The 22663-nt window shown below is 43.6% G+C and overlaps 1 protein-coding gene across 1 annotated transcript in view; it reads left to right on the forward strand.

Annotated features, from left to right (window-relative positions):
- The window catches only part of snx7 (sorting nexin 7), an 86757-nt gene that overhangs the window by 38433 nt on the left and 25661 nt on the right, over positions 1–22663 (forward strand). Inside the window, exons 3-5 of the mRNA XM_038793916.1 lie at positions 2141–2251; positions 4879–5037; positions 20509–20707. Of these exons, the coding sequence (XP_038649844.1) occupies positions 2141–2251; positions 4879–5037; positions 20509–20707 (469 nt within the window). The remainder of the gene's footprint in view (positions 1–2140; positions 2252–4878; positions 5038–20508; positions 20708–22663) is intronic.

Genomic DNA, 22663 nt, shown 5'->3' on the forward strand with positions numbered 1-22663 from the left:
CAGGTTTGTTTCAAACACGAGCTTTCGGAGCGCAGCTGAGGAAGGAGCTGCGCTCCGAAAGCTCGTGTTTGAAACAAACCTGTTGGACTTTAACCTGGTGTTGTATGACTTCTTACTAAGGAAGGATGTGCTGGCCTTGGAGAGGGTCCAGAGGAGATTCACAAGAATGATCCCTGGAATGAAGAACTTGTTGTATGAGGAATGGTTGAGGACTCTGGGTCTGTACTTGTTGGAGTTTAGAAGGATGAGGGGGGCACCTTATTGAAACTTACAGGATACTGCAAGGCCTGGATAGAGTGGACGTGGAGAGGATGTTTCCACTTGGAGGAAAAACTAGATTCAGAGGACACCATCTCAAACTAAAGGGACGATCCTTTAAAACAGAGTTGAGGAGGACTTTTTTCAGCCAGAGGGTGGTGAATTTGTGGAACTCTTTGCCGCAGAAGGCTGTAGAGGCCAAATCACTGAGTGCCTTTGAGACAGAGATAGATAGGTTCTTTATTAATAAGAGGATCAGGGGTTATGGGGAGAAGTCAGGAGAATGGGGATGAGGAAATATCAGCCATGATTGAATGGCGGAGCAGACTCGATGGGCCGAGTGGCCTAATTCTGTTCCTATGTCTTAATGTCTTATGGATTTGGTAGCTAGAGAATACCTAAACATTATCCAAATTGTTGGATAGATGGCAGTGTTTCAGCTGCATCACAACAACTTGATTCAAGGCAGACCTGAGAGCACAAATCTTCAGCACTGCAACGGGATGTTGTCAGGGTCACAGTGTAACATCTGGTGCACTCAGCTGACTTTGAAAAAAAAAAATTCAGGGTACCCAATTCATTTTTTCCAATTAAGGGGTAATTTAGCGTGGGCAATCCACCTAGCTTGCACATCTTTGGGTTGTGGGGACGAAACTCACGCAAACACAGGGAGAATGTGCAAACTCCACACAGACAGTGACCTAGAGCTGGGATCGAACCTGGTACCTCGGTGCCATGAAGTAGTAGTGCCAATCACTGCGCCGCCATGCTGTCCCTCTCAGCTGATTTGAATAGGCCAAACACTGGCATCTTTCAGGAAACGGTTGAAACAGATTATCTAATCAGCACTTCTGACTGAAGATCGTTGCAGATGCTTCACTTTTGTATTTTGCACTCACATACTGGTGTGTGCCATCGTTTAAGACCAGGATATTTATTGAGTCTCTCAATATTCACCAACATTCACAACTAGATGCAACTAATCTGTCGTATAGAAGCCATATACTTACTGTCTCGGCTCGTGAAAAATGGTTAATTAATAGAAGATGGTTGAGGGCATCTACCTCAAATGCAACTGTCCTCGAAGTGAGAAGATTTTCAAGAATGGAAAAATAATAATCTTTATTAGTGTCCTAGTAGGTTTACATCAACACTGCAATGAAATTGCTGCAAAAATCCCCCAGTCGCCACACTATGGCACCTGTTCGGGTACATGGAGGGAGATTTCAGAATGTCCAAGTTACCAAACAAGCACGTCTTTCGGGGCTTGTGGGAGGAAACCGGAGCACCTGGAGGAAACCCACGCAGACACGGGGAGAACGTGACGACTCCACACAGACAGTAACTCAAGCTGGGAATCAAACCCAGGTCCCTGGTGCTGTGTAGCGACAGTGCTAACCACTGTGCTACAGTGCTGCCCATAAGGACCGATAGCTGGTCAGGGAAATTTTTTTTAAGTTTGATAAAATTGAATGATTGTCTATTTGCTACTTTCTTTAAAATTATAAATTAATTTCCACTTGATAAGTAATTTTATTTGAGTTAACAGGATTAGACTTCCAGGAATTTTTATATAATCGCCTGTTTCACACAACTGAACTAGTTTCAAACCAATTTTCTGTTTTAGTTCATACTTGAGATTTGATTATTGGTTAAGCGTTATTTATATTCATTTGATAAGCTTTACGTTCATTACCTTCCCTGTGTAACATGGTAGTCTTCAGCTAATCAGCCTAAATAACTCTTTGAACAGTTTGTTCTGCCATACCCAAATATTAACAAGAATAAATGGATGTCTTTTGTAATGTAAAAAGGCTGTTCGTGTATTTCAAAATAATCTGCACTCTTCTGTATATAATCTTTCTCAATCCTATTTTTATAGACCACTCGGAGTCAGTTTGACTCATGTGAGTATGAAGTTCGTAGACGTTATCAAGATTTCTTGTGGCTAAAGGACAAACTTGAAGAAGCACATTCTACCTTAATTGTTCCTGTAAGTTTAATAATTTTGGAAAAGTTGTAGATTTGCTTACACTTAAGTATTTTCAAAATAATTCCACAAGCATCTTTTTTGTTTTGTATTAAAAATCTTGACTGTGTGCGCATAATGTGAATTGATTATATTATCATATTTTCTGTCGACGGGGTAGAGAATACACATGAGAAATTAGACTTCCTCATCTTAGTCCGAAGTGGCTTCCCCCTTATTTTGAAATTGTGTCCCCACTTCTAGGCTCCCCAATCAGGGGAACTATCTTAGCTGCAACTATCCTGTTTGTTCCTTTACATATTTTTTTGGTTTCAATTAGATCACCTCTCATTCTTTGAAACACCAGAGAATACAGGCCCAATGTCTTCCAAGGTCTCTTCATAGGACATTACCGTTAACCAGTTAGTTTTCCCAAAGGAAGGATCAAACACATCTCAGGTATCATTATAGTGCCACATCTGATTTAATTCACTCTCAAAAATGCACTCGATTTATATATACAAATTCTGCACAGAGGGCGACCGTAATAGTTTAGTATGTACCCCACTGTTTATCTTTGAAACAAACGTTCAATTTGTTACGCACACATTACATAAACACTTATCAAAAAATGTTTCAAACTTGTTTGTAAACTTCCCTTTGTATGTTGCAGTTTGGCTAACATGTTTCCCAGCCACCCACATCTTGGACAGTGATACAATTGTACTTATCTTTACACTTTCATGATTTAGTCCAAATTCATGCCAGCTTTCAGAATGCATGCTCATGTTGACATGTCTTGTGCTACTCTTCTTTTCATGATTATCTGCTCCAGCTAGTCCTAGTCACCTGGTCCCTAGAATATTGTAACAAAGAGAAAATGATGGAGTATAAATAAGTGCTCATGGTCATAAAATGAAAGCGCCAGTAGATACAAGAGATTAACAAGAAAGAATAATGGAGATAGGTACAATTTAAAAACTAGAAAACCAATAAATAGACTTAGAACACAATGTAGAGTAACAACGAAATAACATAATTGATGTACTATAAAGATAATAGAAAAAAAGATATAATAAGAGTAGCATATACTTGGACATGTCGCAGAGTAGTTTTTTTTTCCAATTGGCTCAAGTCTTGAACTGACCTTGGGCCCTGGATGACTTGAAGTTGGCCACTTGAGTCACAACAGTGTTCATGCGGCTGATCAGCTTGATTTGTTCCACAGATCATTAGTATCAGCCTGCCAAATCTAACAAATTTCTATAACCTAGTGGGAGAAATTCTGAGATTTTTATTGTTGTTTCTAGATTCAGTGTCCTAAGTTCAAGCAAAGTTCCGTCATGTCTGTTTAACCATGCTGAGCCTAATCCTGGGGTCTGCATAAGAAGCCGGAGCAGGGCTGTGAGCCCTGATTGTATTGGTTTTGCTGTTTCTGCAGCACGGGGCTTCGAGGCCAGTTGTCACACTGTATGTTTGAAATCAGCTAATGCAGCACAAATCAGCAACCGAATCGTTGATTTGTAATGCTCAATAACCTATTATATCATCCATTTATCCATGGATCCTTCAGAGTGTTTACTTGTAGAAATTTAGTTGTACAATTTAGTTACTGAACATGTACATTTTAACAGCCAGAACTGGTGTGCTGGTCCTATTTTCTATGTTTCGATGTCTGGCACAGAAATCAACCTTCAATTAAATCCTTGCTCTGCACTCTGATGTCAGCGGTGTGTTTTTGCATATTTTCTCTGTTCCTGCTTTTATGATATTGAAACCTTTGATACTTGAATATAAGCAGGAATTCTGAAGTGGAAAGCAATCATTTATTGCCAGCTTAGTACACCAATTGTCAACAATGGAAATGCCCAACAGGTTTGTTTATGAAATGTGCATGTCGGTCTGTTGTGTGGAGCATGATCTTTTTGTTTTTGCTCTGGTAGTTTTACTATTTGTGCCATATGCAATTTTTACTCCTGTGATTCAAACCCACAGAGGAAATCACAATGATAGCAAAACATCACAGATGTTATTCCGCAATTAAGATGAATATAACTTTGCGGTCTTCATGATTTTCAAGCAAGCAAAATAACCATTTGAATACTCTTGGAATATTTTGCTTATTTCATGGGCATGACTACTATAATAAAATATTTTCCATTGTCAGATGTAGTGAAACAAAAATTAACCAATTGTCTAGTTTTCTCCCTTTTGCATTCTCCCCATTACCCCCTCCCGCATATAAAAGCCCAGTCATAGAGTATGCTTTCATGGGTCAAAATGATCATTGTTCATCTGAGTCTTGACAATAATTGTCAGTATATTGTTAATTTTCACCAGCTTTCAAGCAATGGAAAATGCAACGCTTGAAGCTGATTAAATAAACCCATTATTATTTTAAAAAATTTACAACTGAAACTTTTCTTAGTCTTAAACTATTTTGGCCAAAAATAGCAGTCATTCCCATAAATTACATGCATTTAGAGTGTGATTTTTATATGAATGCTCTTGAGATTTGCTTTCTCTGTTCTTTTAGTCATTTTATTATGAAATTAAGTGTCAAAATTAAACTGTGGCAGTGCTGTAATTCATTGTGGATGAGTGCTATAATTCTGTGAATGCAACCGTTATTAATTTTCTCTTTTGCTTAGCCGTTGCCAGAGAAATTTGTAATGAGAGGTATGGTGGAACGCTTTAATGAAGATTTTGTAGCAACTCGGCGGAAGGCACTACATAAATTTTTAAACAGAATTGCTGACCACCCTACTCTGTCTTTTAATGAGGACCTCAAAATATTTCTAACTGTAGAGGTAAAATCTATTCATTATATATCCATTAAACAGAGGAAAGTAAGAAATGTGTAATTATGTGCTTTAACATAAACTTGCATGTGGGAATCGATTTTAATAGGACAAATTATGATGAATTATTTGTTGCTCATTTATCTATATCATGTGCTTTAAAGGTATCAAACAATATTGAAATTAGACCTTAGAAGCTACAGTTGTTTCAGAATAGCTAATCTGTTTTTGAAACAAGAACAGAAAATGCTGGATATGCTCAGCAGGTCTGGCAGCGTCTGTGGAGAGAGAAACAGAGTTAAATTTCGAGTCCATATGACCATTGTACAGAACGGCTTTTGAGTTTTGTTTGGATTACCTGATGTGCTTGTGTTTCTATGGGTGACCTTTTCTACCCATCAAATGTTCAGTGTCATTGTGTTATAAACATATTCCTAGTTAGGTGAATGTGCAATTTTGCACAGGGGCCAAGAGTTATTGGCCTTTCTAACACAAATGTGATATTTAGTGCATCACAGTACATTTGCTTCCCCTTCTCAAGAGGCAGAACAGCAACAAAAATTTGTCTCCTGACTCCTTTGGGTGATAAAAGCTAGTTAGACGATCAACCATACGTGATTCATATGATACGGATCGAGAAGTTGGCTGAGCCTTTGCAGAACTCAATAAATCAGCAATCACCACATGAACTGTACTCCAGGGGAATAAAAACACCTCCTAACCTATTTCTACATTTATATAACTTTGGACTGAGACCCCTGGTCCTCTCCAACTTATTCACCTGAAACAATCTGCACAAAGGCAATCTAGTCCTTTTACTCAGTCAAATCACCCAAGGGGTTGATGCTTTTCTAAAATGTCACGAGCTACTTGGTGAGTAAGCTATTTTAAACTGGGAATTAACCTTGTGGCCTTCTTTATTCTTTCCAAAGCATCAGTATCATCCGTGTGAGAAAACAGAAACTAGCCATCATAATCTAACTGAGGGCTAATCAATTGCACAAGGACAAAACAATATACTTTATATTATAGTGCATTTTCCTGCAAATAACATCCTATTGCTTCGCAGCAATGGTCTTGTAACTTTGTGATCTGCACGCTGGTACATCTCAATTTCTTTCTCTATTTGCATCAGTTGTTTTCCCTGAGAGTCTTAAGCTAAACGTTGTTTGTCAGTAATTGGCCTAATTGCATCTAGGTCTGCTCTAGAGTTTGAGCATCACCTACAGTCCTGACTTCTCGCATATCGTATCTCATATCTCTCATAACGTACAGAACATGTTCCCAACACCCACATCTCGCTCATTACAGAAAATAGTAAATAACAAACAGATCCCGGCATGACACCATTGGTGACTGGTCTCCAATCAGATCCATATCCCTCCACAGCTATATTCTACCTCAGGATTTCAGCATAGTGCATTGTCACTAATATCCAAGCTTTCAGTCTTGTGTAGCAGCCTTTTTCAAAGCTTTTTGAAAGACTGGGAAGGCATTGTTTACTGGGTATCTGTATTTACTGTCTTCCAAACTTCTTCAAAAAGCAGAAAATTCGTAAGACAGAGCTTCCTTTTTCTGAAACAAAGTTGAGTGTCCCTGATGTATCACACTCTGATTTGTCCTATGGTGCATTCCTATTCTTGTCTATTACTGATATGAAGAGAATGGAATTGGAGTTACCCAGATCTCTCTCCTTACATAATGCGCGCGCCACTGACAAGTCCAGCATTGCTTGGCAATCCCTATTGATACATTATATTTTTTAAAAATAGTACCCAATACATTTTTTCCAATTTAAGGGGCAATTTAGCATGGCCAATCCACCTAACCTGCACATCTTTGGGTTGTGGGGTTGAAACCCACGCAGACACGTAGAGAATGTGCAAACCTCACACGGACAGTGACCCAGGGCCGGGATTCGAACCCGGGTCCTCAGCGTCGTAGTCCCAGTGCTAACCAATGTGCCGCCGTACTGCCCCCCATTGAACATAAGAACTAGGAGCAGGAGTAGGCCATCTGGCCCCTCGAGCCTGCTCCACCATTCAATGAGATCATGGCTGATCTTTTGTGGACTCAGCTCCACTTTCCGGCCCGAACACCATAACCCTTAATCCCTTTATTCCTCAAAAAACTATCTATCTTTACCTTAAAAACATTTAATGAAGGAGCCTCAACTGCTTCACTGGGCAAGGAATTCCATAGATTCACAACCCTTTGGGTGAAGAAGTTCCTCCTAAACTCAGTCCTAAATCTACTTCCCCTTATTTTGAGGCTATGTCCCCTAGTTCTGCTTTCACCCGCCAGTGGAAACAACCTGCCCGCATCTATCCTATCTATTCCCTTCATAATTTTATATGTTTCTATAAGACCCCCCACTCATCCTTCTAAATTCCAACGAGTACAGTCCCAGTCTACTCAACCTCTCCTCGTAATCCAAACCCTTCAGCTCTGGGATTAACCTAGTGAATCTCCTCTGCACACCCTCCAGTGCCAGTACGTCCTTTCTCAAGTAAGGATACCAAAACTGAACACAATACTCCAGGTGTGGCCTCACTAACACCTTATACAATTGCAGCATAACCGCCCTAGTCTTAAACTCCACCTCTCTAGCAATGAAGGACAAAATTCCATTTGCCTTCTTAATCACCTGTTGCACCTGTAAACCAACTTTCTGTGACTCATGCACTGGCACACCCAGGTCTCTCTGCACAGCGGCATGCTTTAATATTTTATAGTTTAAATAATAATCCCGTTTGCTGTTATTCCTACCAAAATGGATAACCTCCCATTTGTCAACATTGTATTCCATCTGCCAGACCCTAGCCCATTCACTTAACCTATCCAAATCCCTCTGCAGACTTCCAGTATCCTCTGCACTTTTCGCTTTACCACTCATCTTAGTGTCATCTGCAAACTTGGACACATTGCCCTTGGTCCCCAACTCCAAATCATCTATGTAAATTGTGAACAATTGTGGGCCCAACACGGATCCCTGAGGGACACCACTAGCTACTGATTGCCAACCAGAGAAACACCCATTAATCCCCACTCTTTGTTTTCTATTAATTAACTAATCCTCTATCCATGCTACTACTTTACCCTTAATGCCATGCATCTTTATCTTATGTAGCAACCTTTTGCGTGGCACCTTGTCAAAGGCTTTCTGGAAATCCAGATATACCACATCCATTGGCTCCCTGTTATCTACTGCACTGGTAATGTCCTCAAAAAATTCCACTAAATTAGTTAGGCACAACCTGCCCTTTATGAACCCATGCTGCATCTGCCCAATGGGACAATTTCTATCCAGATGCCTCGCTATTTCTTCCTTGATGATAGATTCCAGCATCTTCCCTACTGCCGAAGTTAAGCTCACTGGCCTATAATTTCCCGCTCTCTGCCTACCTCCTTTTTTAAACAGTGGTGTCACGTTTGCTAATTTCCAATCCACCGGGACCACTGCAGAGTCTAGTGAGTTTTGGTAAATCATCACTAGTGCATCTGCAATTTCCCTCGCCATCTCTTTTAGCACTCTGAGGTGCATTTCATCAGGGCCAGGAGACTTGTCCACCTTTAGCCCCATTAGCTTGCCCATCACTACCTACTTAGTGATAAAAATCCTCTCAAGGTCCTCACCTGTCATAGCCTCATTTCTATCAGTCATTGGCATGCTATTTGTGTCTTCCACTGTGAAGACCGACCCAAAAAACCTGTTCAGTTCCTCAGCCATTTCCTTATCTCCCATTATTAAAACTCCCTTCTCATCCTCTGAAGGACCAATATTTACCTTAGCCACTCTTTTTTGTTTTATATATTTGTAAAACTTTTCCTGTCTGTTTTTATATTCTGAGCAAGTTTACTCTCATACTCTATCTTACTCTTCTTTATAGCTTTCTGTTGCCCCCTAAAGATTTCCCAGTCCTCTAGTCTCCCACCAATCTTTGCCACTTTGTATGCTTTTTCCTTCAATTTAATACTCTCCCTTATTTCCTTAGATATCCATGGTCGATTTTCCCTCTTTCTACCGTCCTTCCTTTTTGTTGGTATAAACCTTTGCTGAGCACTGTGAAAAATCTCTTGGAAGGTTCTCCACTGTTCCTCAACTGTTCCACCGTAAAGTCTTTGCTCCCAGTCTACCTTAGCTAGTTCATCTCTCATCCCATTGTAATCTCCTTTGTTTAAACACAAAACACTAGTATTTGATTTTACCTTCTCACCCTCCATCTGTGTTTTAAATTCCACCATATTGTGATCGCTCCTTCCGAGAGGATCCCTAACTATGAGATCATGAATCAATCCTGTTGACCACCAGAAAGGCGGAGACACAGTGGAGGAGGGTGCAGGGCGCGGTATCTGAGTATGGGGAGAAGGCGAGCAGGATGTTGGCGCATCAGCTCCGTAGGCGAGATGCGGCTAGGGAAATTGGTGGAGTGACGGATGGGGGTGGAAATGTAGTGCAGAAGGGGACAGAAGTAAATGGGGTCTTTAGGAACTTCTACGAGGAACTGTACCGGTCGGAACCTCCGATGGGGAGAGGGGGGATGGAGAGCTTCATGAACAGGCTATGTTTCCCAAGGGTTCAAGAGGAGCTGGTAGATGGGCTGGGGGCGCCAATAGAGTTGGAGGAGCTAGTCAGGGGGATTGGACAAATGCAGTCAGGTAAGACCCCGGGACCGGACGGGTTCCCGGTGGAATTTTATAAAAAGTATGCGGACCTGGTAGGCCCCCTGCTGGTGCGAGCCTTCAATGAGGCATGGGAGGGGGGGCTTTGCCCCCGACGATGTCGCGGGCACTGATCTCTCTGATCCTAAAGCGCGATAAGGACCCCTTGCAGTGCGGATCATACAGGCCTATCTTGCTCCTCAATGTTGACGCCAAGTTGCTGGCGAAGATCCTGGCCACCAGGATAGAGGATTGTGTGCCAGGGGTAATACACGAAGATCAGACAGGATTTGTCAAGGAGCGGCAGCTCAACACGAATGTGCGGAGACTGCTACATGTTATCATGATGCCGGCAGTGGAGGGGGAGGCGGAGATAGTGGTGGCGCTGGACGCAGAGAAAGCGTTTGATAGAGTTGAGTGGGGGTACCTGTGGGAGGTGCTGGAGCGGTTTGGTTTTGGGGAGGGATTCATCAAATGGGTGAGGCTGCTCTACGCGGCTTCGATGGCGAGTGTAGTTACAAATGGAAGGAGATCGGAGTACTTTAGGCTCTACCGTGGGACCAGGCAGGGGTGCCCCCTGTCCCCCTTGCTCTTTGCACTGGCGATTGAACCTCTGCTATGGCGTTGAGGGAGTCGGGGAGATGGAGGGGTCTGGTGCGGGGTGGGGAGGAACATCGGGTATCGCTGTATGCGGACGACCTGCTGTTGTATGTGGCGGACCCAGAAGGGGGAATGACGGGGGTGATGGAGCTGTTAGCGGAATTTGAGTGCTTCTCGGGCTATAAGTTAAATTTAGGCAAGAGCGAGGTATTTGTAGTACACCCGGGAGATCAGGAGGAGGGAATTGGGAGGCTCCCATTTAAGAGGGCAGTGAAGAGTTTCAGATATCTAGGGGTGCAGGTGGCCAGGAGTTGGGGGACTCTCCATAAGCTTAATTTTACCAGGCTGGTGGAGCAGATGGAGGAGGAATTTAAAAGGTGGGACATGGTGCCGCTATTGCTGGCGGGTAGAGTGCAGTCCGTCAAAATGACGGTTCTCCCGAGGTTCTTGTTCCTCTTCCAGTGTTTGCCCATCTTTATCCCTAGGGCCTTTTTTAGAAGGGCGACCAGCAGCATCCATCATGAGCTTTGTTTGGGCGCATGGGACCCCAAGGGTGAAGAGGGTCTTCTTGGAGCGGGGTAGAGATGGGGGGGGCTGGCGTTACCCAATCTCTCGGGGTACTACTGGGCAGCCAATGTGTCGATGGTGCGCAAGTGGGTGATGGAGGGAGAGGGGGCAGCATGGAAACGGATGGAGAGGGCGTCCTGTGGAGATACAAGCCTGGGGGCCCTGGTAACGGTGCCGTGGCCGCTCCCTCCTACGAGGTATACCACGAGTCCGGTGGTGGCGGCTACCCTCAAGATTTGGGGGCAGTGGAGGCGACATAGGGGAGAAGTGGGGGGCTTGATGGAGGCTCCGTTAAGGGGGAACCATAGGTTCGTCCCGGGGAACATTGATGGGGGATTTCAGGGTTGGCACAGAGCGGGCATCAGACAGCTGAGGGACCTGTTTATTGATGGGAGGTTTGCGAGCCTGGGGGAGTTGGAGGAGAAATTTGGGCTCCCCCGGGAAACATGTTCAGGTATCTGCAGGTAAAGGCATTTGCTAGACGGCAGGTGGAGGGATTCCCTTCGCTTCCCGCGAGGGGGGTGAGTGACAGGGTGCTTTCGGGGGTCTGGGTCGGAGAGGGGAAGATATCTGATATCTACAAGGTTATGCAGGAGGTGAAGGAGGCGTCAGTAGAGGAGCTGAAAACTAAGTGGGAGGGGGATCGAAGATGGGACATGGGCTGATGCCCTGGAGAGGGTTAACTCTTCCTCCTCGTGTGCGCGGCTTAGCCTCATCCAATTCAAGGTCCTGCACCGGGCCCACATGACTGGGACGAGGATGAGTAGGTTCTTTGGGGGTGAAGACAGGTATGTCAGGTGCTCGGGGAATCCAGCGAACCATGCCCATATGTTCTGGGCATGCCCGGCACTAGAGGAGTTCTGGAAGGGGGTGGCGAGGATGGTGTCGAGGGTGGTAGGATCCAGGGTCAAGCCAGGCTGGGGACTCGTGATTTTTGGGGTTGGGGTGGAGCCGGAAGTGCAGGAGGCGAAAGAGGCCTTTGCGTCCCTAGTAGCCCGGCGAAGGATTTTGCTACAATGGAAGGATGTGAGGCCCCCAAGCGTGGAGACCTGGATCAATGACATGGCGGGTTTTATTAAGCTAGAGAAGGTCAAATTCGCCCTGAGAGGATCGGTGCAAGGGTTCTTCAGGTGGTGGCAACCTTTCCTCGACTTTCTGGCTCAACGATAGGGTACTGGGACAGTAGCAGCAGCAACCGGGGCGGGGGGGGGGGGGGGGGGGGGGGAACGATGACTATGTTTGTCTATTTAATTTTAATTCATTTTTAAGTTCTCTTGTTGGGGTTGGGGGGGGGGGATCTGATACTTGTGTTGATACGGTTTGAGGGGTGTTACGGTTGTTATGGGTTTTTTTGTTGCATTTCATTGTTTGTTATATTTTATATTTTCTGTAAAAAATTCCAATAAAAATTATTTTTTTTAAAAAATGAATCAATCCTGTCTCATTACACAGGACAAGATCTAGGACCTCTTGTTCCCTCGTAGGTTCCATTACATACTGTTCTAGGAAACTATCGCGGATACATTCTATAAACTCCTCCTCAAGGTCGCCTTGACCGACCTGGTTAAACCAATCAACATGTAGATTAAAATCCCCCATGATAACTGCTGTACCATTTCTACATGCATCAGTCATTTCTTTGTTTATTGCCTACCCCACCATAACGTTACTATTTGGTGGCCGATAGGCTACTTCTATCAGTGACTTTTTCGCCTTACTATTCCTGATTTCCACCCAAATGGATTCAACCTTATCCTCCATAGCACCAATGTCATCCCTTACTATTGCCCGGATGTCATCCTTAAATAACAGAGCTACACCACCTCCCTTACCATCCACTCTGTCCTTCCGAATAGTTTGATACCCTCGGATATTTAACTCCCAGTCGTGACCATCCTTTAACCATGTTTCTGTAATGGCCACTAAATCATACTCATTCACGATGATTTGCGCCATCAACTCATTTACTTTATTCCGAATACTACGAGCATTCAAGTAAAGTACACTTATGTTGGTTTTTTTACCTCTGTTTTGAATCTTAACATCTCCAGTTTTATTCCTTTTAGTATTACTGGGCCTATTCACTGAGCTCCCCTCAGTCACTGTACCTTGTACTGTCGCCCTTTTAGATTTTTGACTATGTCTTCTCTGCCTTGCACTTTCCCCCTTACTTCCTTTTGCTTCTGTCCCTGTTTTACTACCTTCCCACTTCCTGCATCGGTTCCCACCCCCCTGCCACCTTAGTTTAAACCCTCCCCAACAGCTCTAGCGAACACCCCCCCCTAGGACATCAGTTCCAGTCCTGCCCAGGTGCAGACCATCCGGTTTGTACAGGTCCCACCTCCCCCAGAACCGGTCCCAATGCCCCAGGAATTTGAATCCCTCCCTCTTGCACCATCTCTCAAGCCACGCATCCATCCTATCTATCCTGACATTCCTACTCTGACTAGCTGGTGGCACTGGTAGCAATCCTGAGATTACTACCTTTGAGGTTCTACTTTTTAGTTTAACTCCTAACTCCCTGAATTCAGCTTGTAGGACCTCATCCCGTTTTTTACCTATATCATCGGTACCTATGTGCACCACGGCAGCTGGCTGTTCACCCCCCCCCACCCCCCCAAAGAATGTCCTGCAGCCGCTCCGAGACAGCCTTGACCCTTGCACCAGGGAGGCAACATACCATCCTGGAGTCTCGATTGCGTCCACAGAATCGCCTGTCTATTCCCCTTACGGTCAAGTCCCCTATCACTATAGCCCTGCCATTTTTCTTCCTGCCCTGCTGCGCAGCAGAGCCAGCCATGGTGCCATGAACCTTGCTGCTGCTGCCTTCCCCTGGTAAGCCATCTCCCTCAACAGTATCCAAAAGCGGTATATCTGTTTTTCAGGGAGATGACCGCAGGGAACACCTGCACTGCCTTCCTACTCTAGCTCGGTCTTTTGGTCACCCATTTTCTATCTCCCTTTCACCTGCGGTGTAACCAACTCGCTAAACGTGCTATCCACGACCTCCTCAGCATCGCGGATGCTCCAAAGTGAGTCCATCCACAGCTCCAGAGCCGTCAAGCGGTCCAACAGGAGCTGCAACTGAACACACTTCTTGCACGTGAAAGAGCCAGGGACAGTGGACGTGTCCCTGAACTCCCATATCGCACACGAGGAGCATGACACGGGTCTGGGATCTCCTGCCATGTCTTAAACCTTAGGTAAACTTATACAACTACAATTATTGAGGAAAGATATTAGCACAGATGATGTGAAATCTGCCAGGGTCAAGTTGAGACACCAAGGGGCAGAAAACATTTGTATGGATGGTATACAGACCACTAAATTGCAGTGGTAATGTTGGGAATAGCATTAAACAGGAAATGAGAGATGTATGTGATAAAGAAACATCTGTGATTATGGGTGACTTTAATCTACATATAGATTGGGGGAGTCAAATTAGTCACTAAAATAGAGGAGGAATTTCTGGAGTGGATACAGGATGGCTTTCAGAAGCAATACTTTTGAGAAACCACCAAGGGAACAGGCCATCTTGGACTGGATGTTGTGCAATGAGAAAGGATTAGTTGGCAATCTAGTTGTGCGAGAATCCTTGGGGATAAGTGACCATAATATGATAAAATTCTTTATCAAGGTGGATAGTGATGCAGTTGATTCTGAGACCAGGGACGGGATTCTCTGATCCTGAGACTAAGTGTTGACACGGTCAAACATGCATTTCTTGACGGCATCAACATGCCCCCAGGAACAGCAATTCTGACCCCTACAGGGGGCCAGCACGCCACTGGAGTGACCCACGCCGCTCCAGCTGCCGATGCTGGCGTCTGATGGGTGCCGCGGGTCTGCGCATGCGCAGTGGCTCCCTTCTCCGCGCCAGCCCCGACGCAACATGGCATAGGGCTACAGGGGCCAACGCGGAACAAAGAGGCCGGCCCGCCGATTGGTAGGCCCCGGTCGCAGGCCAGGGCACAGCGGAGACCCCCCCCCCCCGGTCGGATATTCCCCTGCCTTCCCACCAGGCCGCCCCCGGATGCATGCACGCCGAGGTGCCACCGGGTAAGACCACACGTGGATGGCGCCTGCACGACTCGGATTTCTTTGTACAGCCGCTCAGCCCATCCCGGGTGGAGAATCTTCTACGTGCCTCGCCGACCGTGCTGGCGCCAATGGCGCGATTCTCCGCTCTCCGGAGAATTGGCAGACTGGCGTTGGGGTGGTGTCGCGCCATTGGCGCGCGGCCCGGTGATTCTCCGGCCCGGCCTGGGCTGAGAGAATCCCGCCCCAGGTTTCTGAACTTCAGTGAAGGTAACTATGATGGTATGAGGCACGAGTTGTCTCTGACGTAATGGGAAACATTCCTGAAAGGACGGACAGTGAGCATGCAGTGGCAGGCTTTCAAGAACAAATAGGTGAGATCCAAAAAGATCCAAAAGTTGTTTATTTCTATTTGGAGCAAGAGTAGAAAGGGAACTGTCCAAAACATGGCTTACAAGGGAAATTAGAGATAGTATTAGATTCAAAGAAGAGGCATACAAATTAGCAAGAAAAAGCAATAGACTTGATAATTTAAAATTCAGCAAAGGCATTTATTAATAAGGGGAAAATACAATATGAAAGTAAGCTAGCGGGGAACATAACATCGGACTGTAAAAGGTTCCAGAGGTATGGAAAGAGCAAAGGATTGATCAAAAACGAATGTACGCACTAATGGACAGGCTTTATTGGTGGGTGTAGTAGGGGGGCAGTAACTCGGCAGTACATTCCCAGTCTCTGGCCGCTCTTATAGCCACAGTATTTATGTAGCTGGTCAAGGTTTTTTTTAAACAAAAGTTTCTACAAATATATAAAATGAAACTAGAGTGGCTAAGGTAAACATTGGTGCTTTAGAGCATCCCCCATGACGACGGCATTGCTGCAACAGCCTCAGTACTCAACACCGACCACTGCCAATCTCCAGACGCAATTCTGCAACTCATCCGCTTCATTCTGGATCACAACATCTTCACCTTTGACAACAAGTTCTTCATCCAGAACAGAACAGCCATGGGGACCAAATTCGCACCTGAATATGCCAATATCTTCATGCACAAGTTTGAACAAGATCTACTCACCACACAGGACCTTCAACCGACGTTATATACCAGATACATCGATGACATTTTTTTCCTTTGGACTCGAGGCGAAGAATCACTGAAACGACAACACGATGACATCAACACCATCAGACTCACCATGGACTACTCTCCAAAATCAGTTGCATTCTTGGACACACTCATCTCCATCAAGGATGGTCACCTCAGCACTTCGCTTCACCGCAAGCCCACGGATAACCTCATGATGCTCCACTTCTCCAGCTTCCACCCTAAACACATTAAAGAAGCCACCCCTATGGACAAGCCCACCGTATACACAGGATCTGCTCAGACGAGGAGGAGCGTAACAGACATCTACAGACGCTGAAAGATGCCCTTGTACAAACGGGATATGGCGCTCGACTCATCGATGAACAGTTCCAACGCGCCACAGCAAAAAACCGCACCGACTTCCTCAGAAGACAAACACGGGACACAACCGACAGAGTACCCTTCGTCATCCAGTACTTTCCCGGAGCGGGGAAACTACGAAATCTTCTTCGCAGCCTTCAACACATCATCGATGAAGATTAACATCTTGCCAAGGTTGCCTTCAAACAACCGCATAACCTCAAACAAACCATTGTTTGCAGCAAACTACCCAGCCTTCAGAACAGAGACCACAACACCACACAACCCTGCCATGGCAATCTCTGCAAGACGTGTCAGATCATCGACATGGATACCACCATTACACGTGAGAACACCACTCGGCCAATGTTGTCTACCTCATACGCTGCAGGAAAGGATGTCCTGAAGCGTGGTACATTGGCGAGACCATGCAGACGCTGCGACAACGAATGAACGGACATCGTGCGACAATCACCAGGCAGGAATGTTCCCTTCCAGTCGGGGAACACTTCAGCAGTCAAGGGCATTCAGCCTCTGATCTCCGGGTAAGCATTCTCCAAGGCGGCCTTCAGGACGTGCGACAATGCAGAATCGCTGAGCAGAAACTTATAGCCAAGTTCCACATGCATGAGTGCGGCCTCAACTGGGACCTGGGATTCATGTCGCATTACATTCATCCTCCTACATCTGCCCTGGGCTTGCGAAATCCTACCAACTGTCCTCGCTTGAGACAATTCACACCTCTTTACCGTGGGGTTCTCCCTATCTCTGGATCTGTAAAAAATTAAATTGCCTACAAATGCTTACATTCTAAGCATTGTCTGGCATCTTTGAATTTGTCTATATATATGTTTCTGGAACATACCTCTCCATTCACCTGAGGAAGGAGCAGTGCTCTGAAAGCTAGTGTTTGAAACAAACCTGTTGGACTTTAACTTGGTGTTGTAAGACTTCTTACTTTAGAGGATGAGAAGGGGGATTTAATAATGGAAAATATGGAAATGGCCAAGGCATTGAACGGGTAGATGTCAGTTTTCATAATGGAAGACACAAACAACATGCCAATAATTGATGGCAAGGAGGCTATGGCAGATGACGATCTAAAATCGATCATTATCACTAAGGAAGTAGTGTTGGGCAAGCTAATGGGGCTAAAGGTAGATAAGTTTCCTGGCCCTGATGGAATACATCCTGTAGTGATCTCTGTACATGTTAAAACGTGATTAGTTAATGTGTAGTCAGTACAGCCAGATTATCACTCGATGACAATACTAACAGGAACTGTATAAGGAGTTTCCCATTCTTACTTAGTGTTCGTGTGTATGCATTGCAGCACGAGGATAGACATGACCAGCTCAGAATGTAGTGTATTATATTAATTGTTAATTTAATCTATTCTTAGTTAATTCTATAACAGTCAAAGTACTAAAGTAAAAGAACTCACAAGTATATTATTTTGTTACTCAATAAATAATTTGTCATCAACTGGAAGACTTTGACTGTTTATCATCAAGTTAAATACAACTCGGCAAGACAAATGAGTAATATATATATTGCATCGCTGTAATATAACACATCCCAGGATACTAAAAGAGATGGCGGGGGAAATAGAAAATGCGCTCGTGGTAATTTACCAAAATTCGCTGGACTCTGGGGCAGTTCCGTCACATTGGAAAATAGCAAATTTTCACTGGCGGGTGAAACTGGAACTAGGGGACATTACCTCAAAATAAGGACCTGAGGAAGGAGCAGTGCTCCGAAAGCTCGTGTTTGAAACAAACCTGTTGGACTTTAACCTGGTGTTGTAAGACTTCTTGCTGTGCTCACCCCAGTCCAACGCTGGCATCTCCACAAAATAAGGGGAGCATCTTTAGGACTGAGTTGAGGAGGAACCTCTTCACCCAAAGGGTTGTAAATCTGTGGAGTTTCCAGCCCAGTGAAGCAGTTGAGGCTACCTTGTTGAATGTTTTTAAGGCAAAGATAGATTTTTGAACAGTAAAGGAATTAAGGGTTATGGTGAGCAAGCGGGTAAATAGAGCTGAGTCCCACAAAAAGATCACCCTTGATCTTATTGAATGGCGGAGTAGGCTCGAGGGGTCAGATGGCCCACTCCTGCTCCTAGTTCTTATGTTCTAAGGTGAGGGATTTGGCAAAAATAATGCCCTTGATTGTTACGGGCAAATTATCTGATTCTCTCTTAGAGATGGTAATTGCCTGGTACTTGTAAGGCGTGAATGTCACTTGCCACTTCAGGTCAAGCCTAAATGTTGTCCAGGTCTTGCTTTTTATGGGCATGGACTGCTTCAGTACCTGAGAGGTCACACACAGTGCTCAACAATCATCATCAATTACCCCCATTTTTGACCTCATGGTGGGGAGAAGGTCATTGATGAAGCAGCTGAAAATGGTTGGGCATAAAGCACTATCCTGAGAAACTCGTACAGCGATGTGCTGAGACTGAAAGGATCGGCCTCCATCGGCCACAACTCTGTCTTTGTGTATGTTATGACTGCAACCAATGAAGAGTTTCCCCCTTGACTTCTCACTGATTAAAAGTTTACTAGGGGTCCTTGATGCCACACTCGGTCAAGTGTTTGATGTCAAGGACAGTCACGCTCACCCATCTCTGAAGTTCGGCTCTTTTGTCTTGAGTTTGGACCAAAGCTGCAATGAGTTCTGGAGCTGAGTATAATTCAACAAAATAGGAAGATGCGATTCCATCCCGCAGCTGTGACATTGCATATTGGTTGTTCACCCAATTATAATATTTCTGCACTAATAGTGATAAATTCAAAATTGAATCAACTAAAATATAGCCCAAGTTTCTTGTAAAATCGTGCCAAGATGCAGTAACCCCATCTGAGAAAAAAGGAGGAAAAAGAAGGGGAAATTGAATTTGTTTTGAAATTTATGCTCATGAATGTGATGGGACAATTGCTCCCACGCACCACTGGTTTGTTACCCTCAAAAATATTTATGAAAGCTATGTGGAAGCTCACATTGTTCTTAAATTCAGTGCTCCTGAGACACAGGGGGCGGGATTCTCCGTTTTGCCTGCGCCCGGGGGTTTCCCGATGGTGTTGGGCTGCTCCTCAATGGGAAACCCCATTTTACAGTATTGGGTCTCTACTGTAGAAGAGCTGTACATTTAGCAAATCTCAATCACAGAATCATATCTTCCTCTCTGCTTTTAAGTTTCTCTTTTTTTAAATATTTATTTGATTCCCCTTTTTAAAAGCTATTAAGAATTCTACATCCACCACTATGTCCCGAACATTACATGTACCTAATAGTCCTCTGAATACGTATATTGTCTTTTTCGTGATGTTCAGCAATTTATGCTTTTTATTTGCATACCTAACAGCCAATGGAATTCGTTTTTTTTCTGGTTTACTGCAGTAAAATCTAATTTTTAAAATCTGTCAGATCGCCATGACCCAGCTTTTTAGAGTAAAAATAGCCCCAGTATTGCTAGCCTCTTATAATTCTGCCTTTTATCCCTAATTCTGTTGTAGGATATGTCTTCTGTGTGCTCTCCATAATCTTTAAATATTTTTCCCGAAGTAAGATGCCCAAAACTGGGTCTAAAACAAGGGGCCACAGTTTCAGGATGCACGATAGGCCATTCAGGAGTGAAATGAGGAGAAACCTCTTCACTCAGGCGGTGGTGAAGATATGGAGCTCTCTACCACAGAACCTATGGAGCTCTCTATCAAGTTATTGAATATATTTAAGAAGAAAATAGATTTCTAGACTCTAAAGGTGTTGATGGGGTTGGGGAGATTGCAGGAGTAAGGTGTTGAGATAGAGGATCGCCCATGATCATGTTGAATGGCAGAGCAATCTCGAAGGGCCGATTGGCCTACATCTCCTATTTTCTATGAAATCTGGAATTCTCCCCAGAAAGCGGTTGAGGCTAAGTAAATTGACAATTTACAACTATGATTAGTAGGTTTTCATTAGGTCAAAGGATTTAAGGAACTAAGGCAGACAGATGCAAATATAGATTTGCCATAATCTAATTGAATTACTTGCTACTATTTATCTGTTCCTATTTTATCCATTGCATGACAACTTTGTAATTTATTTCTCTTGTTTTTGATATGCAGTATAATTATTTTCCTTTTGGGTTATTCACTTTTATCTTTTTAAAATGTTAATACAGGATTTGGCATCTCACAAGAAACTTGGTCCAGGATTCATCAGTAAAATGGGAGAAACAGTCAGGGCTGTTGCTAGCACAGTTAGGAGTGTTAAGAATCGACCCAGCGAATTCACAACCATGAGTGACTATGTGGACATTTTCCGTCAGAAAATGGGAACATTGGATAAAATCAGCCAAAGGATTTTAAGGGAACTGAAAGGTCAGTACTGCAAATTAGTCTTTTACTGCAGCTTCAATAATAATCATAAAAGTTTATTTGCTAATACTTTCTCCCTTGATTTTTAATATGAAATGTCTACTTATAACTTGTGTACATAATGCCAGCAACAAATTTGTATTTGTGTTGCATTGAATTTGTGCATGATTAATTTGACCTTGATCAGGCCCACTGCAAATAGTTCTGTGATGTCGTGAATCAGCCTTGCTGCATGCATGCGTTGGACGTTTCAATTTCAGTAGTCACTGTAAGCAACAGTGTTGGGAACAATTCCATCCTTTTAAGTGACTAGTTGGCTGTATTCAGGTGAGACAATGTAGTTGCATTGTTTGTGTGTCACATTATTTGATGTATTAGTTTAGCGTTAACGTTCACATAACATTGACAAAAGCTTTTTTTATGAAGTTAAATGTGACATATTAAATCCCGGATTAGTAAAACTGTGATAATTACTTTCAGAGAGGAAAGGGAAGTATACATAAAGCTCAGCTACATGAACATATTTGCTGCCCAGATGTTTGTTGAAATGAAGGCAGTATATGCAGAAGACTTGAAGTCCCTTTCTTTTTCGAAGCCTAATTTACACCATGTATCCTATATTTAGAGTCAAATGATTGAAGTCATAAACTACTCCAAGCAACCAGCTAATACCATATGGTTAGTTAGTAGGAAGTGCTATTTCATTTGTGAAATTAGCAGTTTTTAAAAGAAAATCATTTTGTTAAATGTACACTTTTCCCTTCATGAACGTGTTACGAATGGGCTCAGGAATGGAGCACTTGTCTCTTACTGCTTGAGTATAACATCAGAGTAAATTCAGTGCAGTGTCAAACCTAATATGCAAATTGCCGAAGGGATTTGTTGACCTCTTAATTTAAATGGCTAAATAAAGTATGTGTTTGTGTGAGATAAATACAGCATGTAAGTTTCAGTTTTTACTCTGCTATGATGTCCAGAATGCACAGTTATAGCCCAAGTTCCATGACCAGCAGGAAGGAAGGAATTTGGGAGTTTTAATTGTGGTGCAGAGTTTGTGTATGTGAGTGAGTGAGAGATGGATGGATAGATTGATTGACCACGGGAGTTTAAATTTTCACCGATTCCCTGGAACACTGCACCCAGAAATTAGAAAATTAACAAACAATCAAGGCATGAAAATAGACATAGACATAGAACAGTACAGCACTGAAAATGTTATAGTTGAACGAATAAAATAATAGGAGAGGTTTATTTTGTATTGCTGAATAGATTAATGATTGAACTGGATTGATCAGAAGTCCATAAGGTATTTAATGCTGACCTCAGCCTTTGTAGTAAGGGGGCAGCACGGTGGCGCAGTGGTAGCACTGCAGTCTCACGGCGCCGATGTCCCAGGTTCGATCCCGGCTCTGGGTCACTGTCCGTGTGGAGTTTGCACATTCTCCCCGTGTTTGCGTGGGTTTCGATCCCACAATCCAAATATGTGAAATGTAGGTAGATTGAACACGCTAGGTAGATTGCCCCTTAATTGGAAAAAATGAATTGGGTACTCTAAATTTTTTTTTAAAAGAAAAGACATTGCAGTAAGGTGGTCTGTTCAGGTGTCAGGTGTTGGTCATGGTGAGAACGTTTCTTCTTGGGCAGTGCTACCATGATAGTTTCAGTAAACAATGCAAATCCATTCTGGAACCAAGAGGACAAAAAAAAATGACCTTTCATGTACAAATGAGGGAAACATTTTGGGGTGCGATTAAACAAACAACTTGAGCAAAAGTTGCAAATTCATCATAGGTGTTAGAATACAATTAATTTTGTAATCTACCTTTCAGTCTGAGGTTTATTATGCTTTTGCTACTGGCCTACCATCAATTATTTCAGTACAATTTCTGTTTTTTAGCAAGTTAATGTCACATTTTGGTTGCCAAATAAAAATAACCATAAAAAGCACTACACCAGGTC

This window comes from Scyliorhinus canicula, chromosome 4 (assembly GCF_902713615.1).
Source record: "Scyliorhinus canicula chromosome 4, sScyCan1.1, whole genome shotgun sequence".
Taxonomy (NCBI): domain Eukaryota; kingdom Metazoa; phylum Chordata; class Chondrichthyes; order Carcharhiniformes; family Scyliorhinidae; genus Scyliorhinus; species Scyliorhinus canicula.